The 15,454-nt window shown below is 33.6% G+C and overlaps 1 protein-coding gene across 1 annotated transcript in view; it reads left to right on the forward strand.

Moving 5' to 3' along the window:
• LOC106463361 (transmembrane 7 superfamily member 3-like) overlaps positions 1–15,448 on the forward strand; it is a 25,982-nt gene extending 10,534 nt beyond the window's left edge. Inside the window, exons 3-10 of the mRNA XM_022391254.1 lie at positions 546–823; positions 2,878–3,061; positions 4,646–4,732; positions 6,773–6,853; positions 9,278–9,430; positions 9,740–9,837; positions 13,800–13,962; positions 14,835–15,448. Coding sequence (XP_022246962.1) covers positions 546–823; positions 2,878–3,061; positions 4,646–4,732; positions 6,773–6,853; positions 9,278–9,430; positions 9,740–9,837; positions 13,800–13,962; positions 14,835–15,166 — 1,376 coding nt within the window. The 3' untranslated portion in view covers positions 15,167–15,448. The remainder of the gene's footprint in view (positions 1–545; positions 824–2,877; positions 3,062–4,645; positions 4,733–6,772; positions 6,854–9,277; positions 9,431–9,739; positions 9,838–13,799; positions 13,963–14,834) is intronic.
• The last annotated feature ends 6 nt before the right edge of the window (positions 15,449–15,454 follow it).

A 15,454-nucleotide genomic window follows, 5' to 3' on the forward strand; every position in this document is an offset into this window, starting at 1 on the left:
ATAATATAAACATACCCCACATGAACTAAAGACCTGACGGAAAGAAAATAATATAAACATACACCACAGAAACTAAAGATCTGACAGAAATAAAATAATATAAACATACCCCACATGAACTAAAGACCTGACGGAAAGAAAATAATATAAACATACACCACAGAAACTAAAGATCTGACAGAAATAAAATAATATAAACATACACCACATGAACTAAAGATCTGATGAACAGAAAGGGATGAGAAATGTATAACTCGCAAAGTACTCTTTCTCTAAATCCTTAGCACATTTTTGGTGCTCTTTTTTCATTCGATATATTATTCATTTTTTTAGATTGTTAAACTTCTCCTAACAGTGGCTTTTTATTTGATTATTCTAAATGTTTACAATGATTTTTTAGCCTTTTAAGAAAGAGGGAATAAAAAAAATACAAAGTATTAATTTCATTATACTTTTTTTTTCACGAATTGAAAGACTTCTTTTTCTGTTTCTGTTTTTGTTTGTATAGAACTGAAGTTATAAATATTTTTGTTTATTACTGACAGCTCCCATTCCTGGCGGTTGTAACATGGAATTTCCAGCAGAAATCTCCCCATTTCTCCGAATTTACTCATCGTCAGTCGATACAAAAATTGAATTTCAACATGCACGGGTTACTTACACTCGTGAACAGCCTTTGTTATCGTGTGATCGCAGTATGTTTCTGCTGTCTTATAATTTGTATGTACATTTTCTCCCGGAAAATGACTTCAGTGAAATGTCCTACCTGAATGGAATCCAGACCATGATATCAGTAGCTAGCGTCAAGAAACATGGAGTTAAAGTTAGTACAGTTATTAGCTAGTTAAACAAGTGAGAAAATATCTATTATAAAACTCAGGAAGGGTTTCTATATGGATACATTATACACAACGCATTAATGACTTTTAAATAGGCTTAAGTCACTTAAGCTTATATGTTCTGTGCGTTTTGTAAAGTTATTCATACGGAAATATTTCAAACATCTGAACAACACCAAACATATTTCAAAAATAGGCACTTGTTTCGTGCTTTGTGTTATTTAAAGATACCAGTAAGAGAAAAGTTGTTAAAGATAACAAGTACATGTGATCGTTTTGAGCTTTTTCGGAGTTTGTAGTGCTTACTGGAGGGATTTAGACATTTTGGCAACAAAGTTAGAAAAAAACAAACAAAAACGACCTTTACTCTACAGGTAATAATAAGAACTTTTTATTTCAGCCAACGTTTCGCCCGTGCGACTTCACCAGTGGCTCAGCAGTAAGTCTGCAGGCTTGTAATGCTAGAAACTAGGCTTCGATACCCGTGGTGGGCACAGCAAAGATAGCTCATTGTGTAACTTTGCGCTTAATAACAGACAAACTACTAACTCTCATGAAGCCGCAATGGCGAAATGTCGGCTGAAATGAAAGGTTTTATTATTATTATTATCTGTAGATTATCAGTTTTTTTTTCTAACTTTATTGCCAAGTTATTTTGAGCTGTTTACATCTATGATAACGACTTGAAAATAGCAAATTTAATTGAGTATTTAAACTCCTGAGATCAGTCGAATATGGAATGGTTCCAATCTCTTATAAAAAAAATCTCCCTGTCGCTCAGCGGCAAGCCTGTAGGCTTATAACGTTGAAAATTGTGTTTAGATACCCGTTGTTGGCAGGTCACAAATAGTTCATCGTATAGCTTTGTGTTTAACAACAAACAAAACGAACCTACCAAACGATTTTCTAAGGACAAGTATAAGTGATGTAATCATAGGTGGCGCGTACGTTTATATTTTATAAAAATAAAATTAAAGACACAGTATTTTCCACAACGACCAGGATCTTAACATTGCATATGAGAACAGAAATTCCAATGTATTTTTAAAAACAAACATGTTTTATTTTTATCAACTCCCAAGAAATATAATATACAACCAGCATAAAAGTAAACAACTATAGTATTTTCCTGATAATTAAGATTAAGACATTTTAGTATCTCTAAAATAAAGACCTTTTCCAAGTCAGAAAGAGTTACTTGATATGATAATGAGAATTATGTTTCGAATATTTTGTATTCAGTGATTCAGTTTACTGTTGTCCAATGATTCAACACACGTGAATAAAGGTGCTTTCATAGGGTTACTATTTCCAACTGAAACTGGCTATGTACATTCATGAAAGACATTGCAGGTTTGGCTATTGTTTGTCTGCAAGCTGCCCTTTTTATCATGCATTGCGAAGTGCAATGACTCTTCTTACAGTAGTAGGTCTGGCATGGCCAGGTGGTTGGGGCGCTTGACTTGCAATCTGAGGGTCGCGGGTTCAAATCCCCGTCCCACCAAATATTTTCGCCCTTTCAGTCATGGGAAGGTTATAATGTGACGGTCAATCCCACTATTCGTTGGTAAAATAGTAGCCCAAGAGTTGACGGTGGGTGGTGATGACTAGCTGCCTTCCCTCTAGTCTTTCACTGCTAAATTAGATAGCCGTCGTGTAACCAAACCAAACACCTTACAGTGCAGTAATTAAAGCATCATCTCCATATCAATCGCTAACATCTTTCCTAAGTAAGAAAAAACAAAACACTATTTGTCTCCTTTTGGTCTTTTCTCTAGCTCAAGCCGATCACGATAATAAAAACCACCAATAGTATAGTAGATAAACATCTGACTAGCAATGAAATTCTCTAATTATTTAAGGTAATATAGTATACCTATTTTTGGAAATGCAGCAACATTCAGGCCACTTTTCTAAGTGTAATGTAACGAAGTAGTATATATCTTCCTTTTTTTTTTGCTATTAGTCTCCTTTTTTCCAGTTTATTAACCTTTATGGTTAATATTTAATATACTCATTATTTTTATTGTTGCTACAGGTAACGACTTTCGACCAAAGTCCTAAAACACGAGTAACATTACTCTCCTACCCAGGCCAAGGTGTGATCTACAATGTGCTTGTTAGTTATATAAGGGATAACGAACTTTACGAAGCTGTATATGTGCCTGTATCAACATATGGGTGTAGTTTTCATTCTGAAGTGGACGGTTGTGGTCAGCTAAGTAAGTTTTAATTTTATTACGCGGTGTTGAATAAGGTGTTCTGACGTCACCAAGTCTAGCAGATTTCTCTAAACTTTCTCAGTTTAATCCAACGTTCAGAAGAATGTTTTGTCTGATGTGTAAAATGTTTATGTTCTAATCTTTAACGGAGTAATGCTGTGTGTTCCAAAATATTGAACGCACCGAGTAAGGTTAATGTAAAAATAAAAGTATAACTCTCTGGTATTTAGCATGGGAAAACAATAACTTCAAACACATTTGTTTTCACAGTTCTTCTACATATTATAAATTATCTAAGACCATTATTTGAAAACGATTCACGAATTTCTTCAAAGTTACGACAGTAGTTTGTTACAGAAATGAAGTTATGTAAATTTTTTTTTGCGAAACTAAAAGTTTAACTCTTTTATGATACAAGATTTCAACATGAACTTGTTATAGGTTCTTGTTCATTTACTGTTTTTATTCATTATTTGATACTCTTTCACGCTCCGATTAAAGTTAGAATAAACAAAAACAAAACAACAACAAAAATATGTTATACACATAGGAGAAGACAAAACAAAATGATAAGAAAGTTAAGTAAGAAAACTATAATTACGAGATAAAACCACTCCTTAATATTTCATAATACATGAAATATATGTTTTAAGAGAAAGGTGTTGAAGCTCTCATATACAAGTAAGAAAGAAAAAAGCTTTCGTTTTGAACTATATCAAAATAGTATTAATTTGCAGTGGTCTCAATGTTATAGAACATTGTTGTAAGTGTTTAATTCACAGTGGTCTCAATGTCATAGAACATTGTTGTAAGTGTTTAATTCGCAGTGGTCTCAGTTTTATAGAACATTGTTGTGTTTAATTCGTAGTGGTTTCAGTTTTATAGAACATTGTTGTAAGTGTTTAATTCACAGTGGTTTCAGTGTTATAGAACATTGTTGTAAGTGTTTAATTCGCAGTGGTCTCAGTTTTATAGAACATTGTTGTGTTTAATTCGTAGTGGTTTCAGTGTTATAGAACATTGTTGTAAGTGTTTACTTTAAACACATTGAAAATTAAGAATTACCAGATAATGAAATAATTATAACCTAAAATTTTTTACAGGAAGACGCTGCGAAAAGTAAAATATTACTTTAGGTTACTTTTATAATGTAAATGTGAAAGATACTGTGAAGTAAACTAACGGTATTCAAATAATCATTATCTCTATTCGAAATGTTATAAAAAGGTACTCTGTAAAGTTATAACTAAATTACAGAAACATTTAAACAGACGCATGATATATTTTAATGCATTGATGTAGTTTAAGTAGTTAAAAGGTTAAATAAACACTATTCGGAATTAATGCCATGTTATCCAATGCGTTTTCAACTTGACGATGTTAAATTAACATGCTTGGTAATTTAGTATCATGTTATTCAGTGTTCTATCAATCTAATCGTAATTTTTATGGTAAATATATAATTTGTAATTAGTTATTTTGTCAAAGGGTTTTCTGAATTATTATATATTTTTTTGGGATAATAAGGTGACTTGTAAATGGTGTATATTTTATGTATATAAAATGATTTTTCTCATTCACAAGCTGGAGATTTGGCCATGGTTTTAGCTATCGTAATGGCCATCGTTGGATTATTTGTATGTTTCCGAGGGCATCGCTTCTTCAAAACAGGTAATATCTCTGATATTTCTAAAGCGATGCATCAATAGAATATTTTTTCTTGCTCACGAACAATTACTACTAGTATTTCTTACTGTATTAGTACAATCATTACATAACAGTATGGGGTATCGGTATCAGTCGTATTTCTGTGTAAGTTTACATGTTTTTGAAAATATTTTTAACAGTACAGGATGGATTGTAAAGGATCTGTCAAAACGGTATCCTCACCTCCGAATTGTTTTGACGAAACTTTGCAATATTTCCTACTGATTTCCATCCATTTCGTGTTCGAGTTTTAGAAATCCTGCTGGTTCCTTTTCATTTATAAATAGGAAATATTTGTTTATAACTAAGCACAAAGCCTATACAATAGGCTGTCTGTGCTCTGCCCACCACGGGTATCGAAACCCGGTTTCCAGCGTCTTAAGTCCGTAGACATACCGCTGTGCCACTGAGGACAATAGGAGAGGATTAACTTGTCAACATTTTTCATATCAAATTTTTTAACAACCCTTTATCTGAACTTCATGTCGTTACCCTATTATTTTCTATCCTAATTTCAAATTTTTCTTGTTGTTACCGTTCGGAACTCTAAGAGAAGTAATTGGGGTATCTTCTCTCACCTAGAATTTCCTGGTCATTTTCTTCCTGTGTTTGCAGTGGTTTCTCAGGTATAAAACAAACTATACGAGGGACTAACCCATCATTTACCTTGAAATTTATGCAGGAAATTTACAAGTTTCCTGTTATTTTCTGGTCGAGTTTTAGATGATTTTCTTCTGGTGTTAAATTCAAATGTTGAGATAAAAAAAGCAACAACAAAAGAAACAAATTGCTTTATATAGTATAACAAAACTATATCTTGATATATAATTGTAGTAGTGTCAACCTTTTTTTTTAGTTGATTTCATGCCGTTAGTCATATTGACACCCACCGGGGGTATCGAATCCCAATTGTTAAAGTTATAAGCCCTCAAGCTTACCGCTGAGGTAGTAAGGGAGTCAACATTTTTTTAGGAAGATGCATGAAATATTAACGCATATTTATGAATAAATTTCAAAGTACAACTTCTACAAAGACTGTTGAGTTTATAGCCATGAAAAACCAACAGCAAGAAATTTTATTCTGGACAGATAATAGAACGAAAACAGTAGGGTATTGTGGCAAAATGTTTACTAGAAGTTCCGTGGTGGTGAAGGCTAGCCAAATTTTCTTCTTGCTGTGTATTCTCCTAACGATAATAGCAAAGGAAAGCTGAATTCGAACAGGAAATCAGCAAGAAATTATGACAAAATGCTTAACACGAAATCTTTAGATGAATTCTAGACCTTTACTTATTTAGCTTTATAATAACGGAACGACGGCAGCAGTAATTTTAAAATTCGAGAACAAATTTCAGAAAGTCCCAGTAGAATTTCGGAAATCCGAGCAACAAATTCTAATAAATCCCAGAAAAGATTCGCAAAGAAATTCAGAGTTGCGAAATTGTTTTGACGAAACCCATTCTAAAAAAATATTTTTTCATGCTTTCATTGGTATCTTTTGCTTATTAAGCTTGAGCTCCTCAGTGACACAACGGAATGTCTGTAGACTTACAACGCTAAAAACCGGGCTTTGATACCCGTCGTGAGCAAAGCATAGCTAACCCTTTTTGTAACTTTGTGCTTAACTTCAAATATAAAACCTATCGCCTTGATTTATCAACAGAAAGTAATGGATATGTGTGCTTAATATGAAATCGTAGTCTCTTTGACTAGCCCCCCAGTGGCACAGCGGTATGTCTGCGGACTTACAACGCTAGAAACCGGGTTTCGATACCCGTGGTGGGCAGAGCACAGATAGCCCTCGTGTAGCTTTTTGCACAACAAAAAACAAACAAACAAACTCTTTGACTAATACTTTTTGTTATTATATATTTTCACTGCTTAATGACTTGATCTTATGCTACAGTACCTAATAATTTTTATATATATATTTCTGGATATGCGTTATATTTTACCAGAAATGTATCGATATAATCATTAATAGATTGATTGTTTGTTTTTCAGAAATGATGTATTTTGGCTTTCTTACTTTCGCGCTCCTAACTTTTGTTCTTCTGACGAGATTCACTGAAATTGGAATTACAGGTAAGAAAGAACAAAACGAAAGACGATACGCTTATTTATTACACCTAACGTTATCTGTCAGCACTTTCATGTTCCAGAAACCATTATTATATTTATAATGTGCATAAAATCAAATGGTACTTAAAAAATAATGTTTAGCTTAAGTTTTTACTTTATTACCAAAACTGGTAAATATACTCATTTTATAACTGTACCAATGTAATGAAATACCAAAAATGTTTGGAATGATACTGTCAAAGGTCATAGGTATCCTCATAACCAAAATGTTGCCATGTTGAGATTTGTTTCTTCAGCTGTCCATGACATCATCTCAAAAGTTCAGACTATCATTGACATGAATGGTGACCCAACTGAGCAGATTTAGTACACTGTGGTAGAAATTTCCGGTGACAACAGATTCGTGTTCCTTATTGACTTACTGATATATCAATCAGAATATATTGCTCTCTGATGAACAGTAATAAATTCTTTGATGTTCTCTATGAGAACCTCGTACTAGTTTGGTTCGGTTTGTTATGAATTTCGCGCAAAGCTACACAAGGGCTATCTGCGCTAGCCGTCCCTAATTTAGCGGTGTAAGACTAGAGGAAAGGCAGCTAATCGCCAACTCTTGGGCTACTCTCTTACCAACAAATAGTGGGATTGACCGTCACATTATAACGCTCCCACGGCTGAAAGGACGGGCATATTTGTTGTGACGGGGATTCGAACCCGCGACCCACAGATTACGAGTCGAGTCCCCTAACCAACTGGCCATGCCGGGCCGAACCTCATACTGCATACTCTTTCTAGCACTGGACATAAAGTATAAAATGTATTTGGCGCTATATACTTAATTAAACCAAACTATTTTTGAAAGTTTTATTTTCATAAAATCGTATTTTCAAACGGAAAGTGAATTTAAAAATTTACTAATCTCATTAGTAAGAGCCAAGTTCTTTTGAAGTTTCTATATGGTGAGGCAACGTTTCTTTTAGAATGAACCTAAGCTACCTAACTTGCTCGTTGACTTCATGGCCACATTTCTTGGCTGTCAAGATAGTCTTCAGGTATAACATTCAAAAATAAAAAGGTCAGCTGTTAAGTTAACTTGGAAGGTCTACTGTAGACATGTGTTTTCAAGATATCGGCAACTGGGTATTGCAGAGGGTCTAGTGATTTCTACTGAATAAATAAATACATTATAAAGAGGCTGAAGAATATATCTGGAACAGTTTTCATAACCTTCTTACTTAGAGATATCTGAGTTATAAGTTTACAACCTTATATAGAACATGGAAAATTAGAACGTGAAACGAAAAATATTACACATTTTACCAGGTTTACCATGTTACAAGAAACATATATATATTGGTTTGGAAAGCTTTTGAATATATATGAGTATTTTGTTAGCTGATGAGCCTGTGGTAAGTCGGAAGAAGGTTGTATATATGTTTTCGCAGTTTTAAATAACATGTTTTACATATTTTCTTACTTGATATTTACTTTGAATTTTAATGTTTATTACATCACATTCGTAAATTAATTTTGATTTCTTATGTAATTTTAATTTTGGTTAAAGCTACTATTTATACCTAAAGTAAATCTTTTCAAATGACATTCTAATATATATGTATTGCTATAACATTATATATTAAATATAACAATGTAGACTTATGAAAGAACTTTACAGATGGTGCTTTCTTGTCGATGAATTTTACATACATACATTTTGGTGTGATCTTTCACTTCGTGTTCTACGCAAACCGTTAAACTTATGTTATAAACACCATCTGTCTTGTCTACTTAACATTACAAACTGAATCTAAACACTGCAATGTCTGTGTGAACGTAAATATAAAGCCACAAATAGTATTAGTGATTATATTTTTTTCCTCGTTGTTTTGATTGAAAGTTATGCAAACTTATACCAAACCCAGGACTGTGTTCTGTTCTTTAATTGTGAAAGAATATTAACATTACGGATTAGCTTGATCGATAAAGTAACAGAATCTTCTTTAATATTTGTGTTCCAGATCAAGGACTATTTATTTTGTATATAATTGTAACTCAAGCTAAGTTAAAAGATAAATCAATAGCTTTACTAAGCATGGTTGCCGCTCTTTAAATAATAATAAAGTCCTTATTTACGACGAGTTATAACAATGTTTTATAAAAATAAGAAGACAAATAATATTCACAGTTATAAAATATTTTAATGCTAATCGAATTCCCAAATTGAGAAGTATACAACCCTCAATCTACGTTCATATGTTTGAAATATAACTAATTCAAATAATTGTTTTTGAAAATAAAACTAAGAGAATATTTACATGTGAAATTAATCTATATCTATATAAGTTATGTAAATATATACAATTACGTCCTATAAAAACGTATTATGAAAAAGAATTGAAAATAACATCACTGTATTTTTTTTTCAAGGTCGCAACATTCTTACAGTTATTTTAGGTATTTCGGGTGGACTTTTGTGGGTTGCCATCTGGTGGATGTTTGGTGTACCAGTGATTTCTATGTTATTAGTCGGGCTTGTTCTTGGATTTCTGTTAACATCTGTGGTGTTTTTTACACCAGTGGGTAAGATCTCATACTTTAATTTTCTTTAAGATGTTTCAGTTAATTTGAGTCCAATATTTTATTTTTCGTAAGAGTTAAAGGCTATTCTTTATAATAAAAATTATAATTAACTGCGCATTTAACCTCAAAATGTAAAGCATTGGAAATATTACTTTTCGTTGTTTTTAACCACCTGCATATATAAAGAATAATACTTTGTAATATATATTTTGAAAAAAAAGATTGTATCAGTTTTATTTTAGTGTATTGAAAAATGATGTAAAGATACTACTTTACATTCGTAAGCCTTTCACTGTACTTATGTTTCAGGAAACATGCAGGTTTTCAGAGACGATTTTAGCTACTGGCTTATATTTTCATGTGGAATCTTGGTCATCCCGATAATCTTTCTACTATTCCCTAAACTGGTAACTATGTTCATAGAATAAAATCGTCTAATCAAGTCACTTCCATAAACTTTGAGATAGGCTGTCTCAGAGGTATAATGTAAATTGAATGATTTGTTGGATATGTTGCATTACGGAAAAAGGAAAATTTACGAAAGCAAGTTGAACTTTTATTCATTTCTATTGGATTTTCAATACAAAGATGAGTATCTTCTCTGCAGTGGCTTATCTGTAAGCCTAATGGTTTAGAACGGACCTCAGTGGGCACAACATAGATATTTCATCGTGCAGCTTTGTGCCTGTGATAAAGAAAAGTAGTTTGGTATTCCAGCTAGCTCTTTACGGTCTTTAAATCTATGATAATGTTTTATCTGTTTACATTTATCTGTATTATCAGTTGTTGGTTGGTTGGTTAATTGATTGCAATAAGCACAAAGTTACACAAAGGGCTATCTGTGCTCTTCCCACTGCGGGTTATCAGTTGTTTGTAAACGTTAGAATGTCAGGGGTATTCGTAAGTGCAATACACTTATTGTTGAGAACAGAAAATATATAATTATGGTGTAAAGCTTTTCTGTCAAATTTTCTTCAACACCAGTTAATTGTTTGTTTATTTTTAAGTACAAAGCTACACGATGGGCTATCTCTGTTGTGCCCACGTATTGTAACCCGATTTGTAGCGTCCTCTCGGTTTTTGGGGTATTCTTTTTTTATATAAGAGTGGACAACCTACACACTTTAACTTATAAATGACAAATGATAGTCTGTTAAACAACTTTAAATTAAAATAAGATTCTTATTCAAAGAACTGTATATAAAAACACCAGATCTTTATTTACGGAGTACTCTACCGAAGAGAGTCACTATATTCTTCTTAACTTATTGAGAGTTTTTGTTTTCTTTATAAAGTAAACTTTTTTCAACACGTTTCCTGGAAACAATAAACTGTAAAGTTTTAAGAGTGGTCAAACGGTTAAACATTTTTAAAATGATGTAATTAAAACCATTATTATCTTTCTGAATATTTAATAACACCTTCAATTCTATTATGGATGATTTTTTGAACAAACAAGGGTAAAATGTTTAGCAACTAACTAGTTCAGAATGACACCTGTAGAGAAAGTCTGGGAGGACTAATCTACAAAAGTTGTACAGCTGGTAAGGACACCTTTTTGTAAGTCTTTGAGTCTTTCTTCGTTAGGTCAGCTTGCACCGGTTTTTGCAGAGGTTTATATGCAATTCGGGAGAATTGAGGTGGATGATTACGACACCAAGATCAGATAATTACCAGAAGACCACCAGTATAAAAAGCTCCAAATTAACCCGCAGGAAAGACAGAAAGACTTGCCAATAAAATGTTAAACAAACTCAAAAACGGAGACTTAAACAACGAAAACACTACCAAGATCTGAAGAACCAGCGGCAACTGCCCTCAATAGTATTGCGGATTGCCCAAGATTAACAAACCCGACATACCTCTCAGACCGATTGTCAGTGCTGTGGGCTCATCTTGACATCTCTTAGTTACATTTTTTGGTACCTATACGATCACCAACTCAAGATATTTCACTGAACAACTCAGAAACATACATATCAGATCCCAGGATGTCCTCGTCAGTTTTGATGTCACAGACCTGTTCGTTAATGGCCTAGTTCAGAAACCTTCCGCATCACCAAACAGGATGTTGAATGATAATTCTACATAGGGAACTGACTTAAAGATAGAAGCTATTGCGAAACGAACCACAGTTTGTCTACAAATCCGCAAACTTTGAATAAAACAATGAATTGTTTGAACAAACATACGGCCGCCTTGCCATTGGATCACCATTCTCTCCAGTTTTAACAGATATTTTCATGGAAGGTTTTGAGCAAAGAATCATATTCTCTACCAATACGAAACCCAATTTACAGACGATACGTTGACGACATATTTGTTACCTAGCCCCATACTCATGAAAACCTAACTAGCCTTTCTACAACACTTTACCTCCACAGATAACAAAATCCAGAAACATAGAATAACAACAGCCTTTGATATTTTCATCAGCAGACAGAGTGACAAACTCATTATGACCATATACAGGAAACAATCTCGTACTGATAGATAATTACATTTCCAGTGTTACCATCCACCTTATGTTAAATGCCTTATTTTTAAGTGCTTGAACAACAGCGCTGAACATTAATATCCGCTGGAAATCTTACAGAACACTCAGATCTAGCCTTATTAAAACTAAACAAACGACAAACATAAAAACGTCATATTCCTGTAAACAGACCTAAGTCGAAGAAACTGGATCCTTTGGAGCAAAAATAAAAGAATAAACACAGAATTTTGCCCTGGCAGAATATGCCATGTTGACTGGACATAAAATAGACTGGGACAATTACAAACACATGGGCTTGTGAATACAATTGTTCAAATCATCACCCGTTCCACCATCCATATTATAAGATCCACCGACCAAACACGTCACATCCATCTCAATTCTCACGGATAGCATATAATCCCCCACATAAAACCGATGCAAGCTGACCTGAAGACGAAAGATTAAAGTCTTTCGAAATTTTGTTCTTTCCACCTGTGCTACCCTTGTAGATTAGTTCTTCAAGACTTTTCCCCAAGTGTCACGATGATCTGGACCGTTGTTACCCATTTGCACCTTTGTTTGTCCATTTCCAGTTTTACTTATAGAAATAAGTAAAATTGGAAATGGACAAACTATATAACTACTCAAAATCCACAAATACTACCAAACACATTTTTCTTGTGACCTAGCGTTGATGTTTGAAAACATTGTCATGAAACTCGAACAAAGGATTAGAGTCTCAAACTGTAATCACACGTAAACATTACTTGTCTATACTGTAATCACACGTAAACATTACTTGCCTATACTGTAATCACACGTAAACATTACTTATCTATACTGTAATCACACGTAAACAGTACTTGTCTATACTGTAATCACACGTAAACATTACTTGTCTTTTCGTGAAGGCATTTTAGTACAAAATCTGACAAATGATAAATATAAGTGTCAATATTTGATAATATTGGTTTTACAGAGCAGATTGATTTATGGACGCTAGACGTATTATACAAAATTATTCAAAATATTAAGAATAAATTAGTGACGCTCTTTAAGATATTCTGTGTACAAAAACAGATTCGGTACATCTTGAAACCAGTTTTTAACATAAGAAATTAAGCAATGAAAAATGTTGAAAACATTTCCATGTTTTATAAGGGCTTACTTTTTTCACGAGTGATTAACCATCTGATGGCGAATCCGTTATATTTACCGTGCAGCAAGAACAGTGTTTCTCGAATCTGTTAATGACAATTGACCGTTATCCCTTAGGAAAGACATATTCAAAATAAAATACTAACAATAAATAATTTTATTATTTAAGCAAACAGTTTTACTACTGATAATGTAGTTGAAGAGGAGTAGAATTTAGACTGGAGAAGAGTCTAATAAACACAACTTGGGGTCAGCTTTGAATCACCAAAATTCATTTCTTCTGTTTTTCCCCCAATATAAAATCAGTGTGAATCACCTTTTCCCCCTTCCGCCAGTGGCGAAGTGGTTTGTATGTGGACTTACAATACTAGAAACCGGGTTTAGATACCCGTGATGGGCAGCTATGTGTTTAAGTTCTAACAAAACAAACATAAACAATCACCCCTTTTGACTTCGTAATCGCCCCCCCCCTCCCCAGTGGCACAGCGGTGTGTCTGCAGACGACTTACATCGCTAGAAATGGGGTTTCGATATCCGTGGTGGGCGTAGCATACATAGCCCAATGTGTAGCTTTGTGCTTAATTACAAACAAACAAACTTTGTAGCCATATAAAAATTCAAATAATTATAAAACATATCTTTTGTTAATAGATTATGTAGATTCAATATATTCGCATAACACTTTTAAAAAAGTATCATTGGAGTTAATTTTTAAATATTTTTTTTCTGCAGCTTAGTATCGTCGGATCGTCTATAATGGGAGGATATGCTTTCATAGTCGTCATTGATCGATACATTGGGACGACATTGTCGTACATCATCTTGAATGTTGTCAAGCGTGCAGTTAGGGACGATTTGTCATATGCTTTCAACAGTTACCTATTTCAAACGAACGGTTTGTACACGATTCATTTATAAGTGACGTTCTTATGTTGATTTTAAATGCTTATTAATAACTGGTGAGAAATGTATCAGTTTATCGAATACATTGAAAGTTGAATATTTAACGAAAATAACAACAAGGACAATGATATACAAGCTCCGAGTTTTGAGGAAATTAAAACAAGATGTTGTGATTTTTTTCTTTAACTAAAATACTTTAAATGGCCCCATACATTTTATAGAAAAGATTCAATACAAATTATAATCAGAGGCAAATAATTTTTCCAACATAAATAAAAATGATGAATTTATATTTGGTATATGTTTGACCCGGCATGGCCAGGTGGTTAAGGCACTCGACTCGCAATCTGCGGGTTCGAATCCATGTCATATCAAACATGCTCACCCTTTCAGCCGTGGGGGCGTTATAATGTGACGGTAAAAGAGTAGCCCAAGAGTTGGCGGTGGGTGGTGATGACTAGCTGTCTTCCCTCTAGTCTTACACTTCTAAATTAGGGACGGCTAGTGCAGACAAATGAATTTTTAAGGATAGTGGACTGAGAGTGTCGGAATGTTTGCGTCCATTTGCATCAAAATCCCTATCTGCACTTTGGAGTCATAGGTGCTTTATAAAGTGACCGCCAAATTCTACTAGTGGGTGCTGTTAATTAGCTGCCTTCCTTTTATTTAGCCTATCAGTTCAAAATTAGGGACAGGTAGCGTAGATAACCCTTGTTTAGCTTTGATTGAATATCTGAAACAAACATTTGATTTTAAAGGGTAGGGAAGAACAAAAAGATAGTGACGTTCTGTTATAGTCCTTTACATTTATCAAAATAACATTGATTTAGTAGATATTACTTATTCTCCTTTATTCATTCCTAGATGTAATTTTGTCCATCACGTGGGGATTTCTGGCAGTATTTGGCATATGTTTCCAGCTCTACATGGAAAAAGGAAGGTTACCCTTTCCTCCTGCACCCTACGCCACCTGGAGGCTAAATCGACATCTCGGACTGCAAGAACGGGGATATGAAAATGCTATAATTGGACCATTCCAACCAACTGCACCACCTGGTGATATGCTTGATGGTACTCGTGCTCGTACCAGAAATGATGCTAACTCTCATACTGAAAACACCGAAGAAGAACCTTTGCTGAGAGACACAGAACACTCACAATCCGTGACTCAATATCGAAGTTGTAGCCGTTCTTAAATTTAAATGTATATCTAATAAAGTGTAAAATTTCCATACACACACATATATATATATATACCAAACTGTATGGATATTGTTTGTTTTAACGTGTTGAAATACTTAAAAAGAGCTTTATCTGTACTTGTAGATTCTATATTTTACTTGTTTAGATTTATATTTATTTGTTTGATACGCTATATATACTTAAACAATCTATATACTTATTAATGGCTGGAGGCGGCTTGAATGGGTAATGAAGAAAAACTTTAATATAAGTTTAACATACCAGCAAATGTACAACGTTTC

This window comes from Limulus polyphemus, unplaced genomic scaffold (genome assembly GCF_000517525.1).
Source record: "Limulus polyphemus unplaced genomic scaffold, Limulus_polyphemus-2.1.2 Scaffold52, whole genome shotgun sequence".
NCBI classification, from domain to species: domain Eukaryota; kingdom Metazoa; phylum Arthropoda; class Merostomata; order Xiphosura; family Limulidae; genus Limulus; species Limulus polyphemus.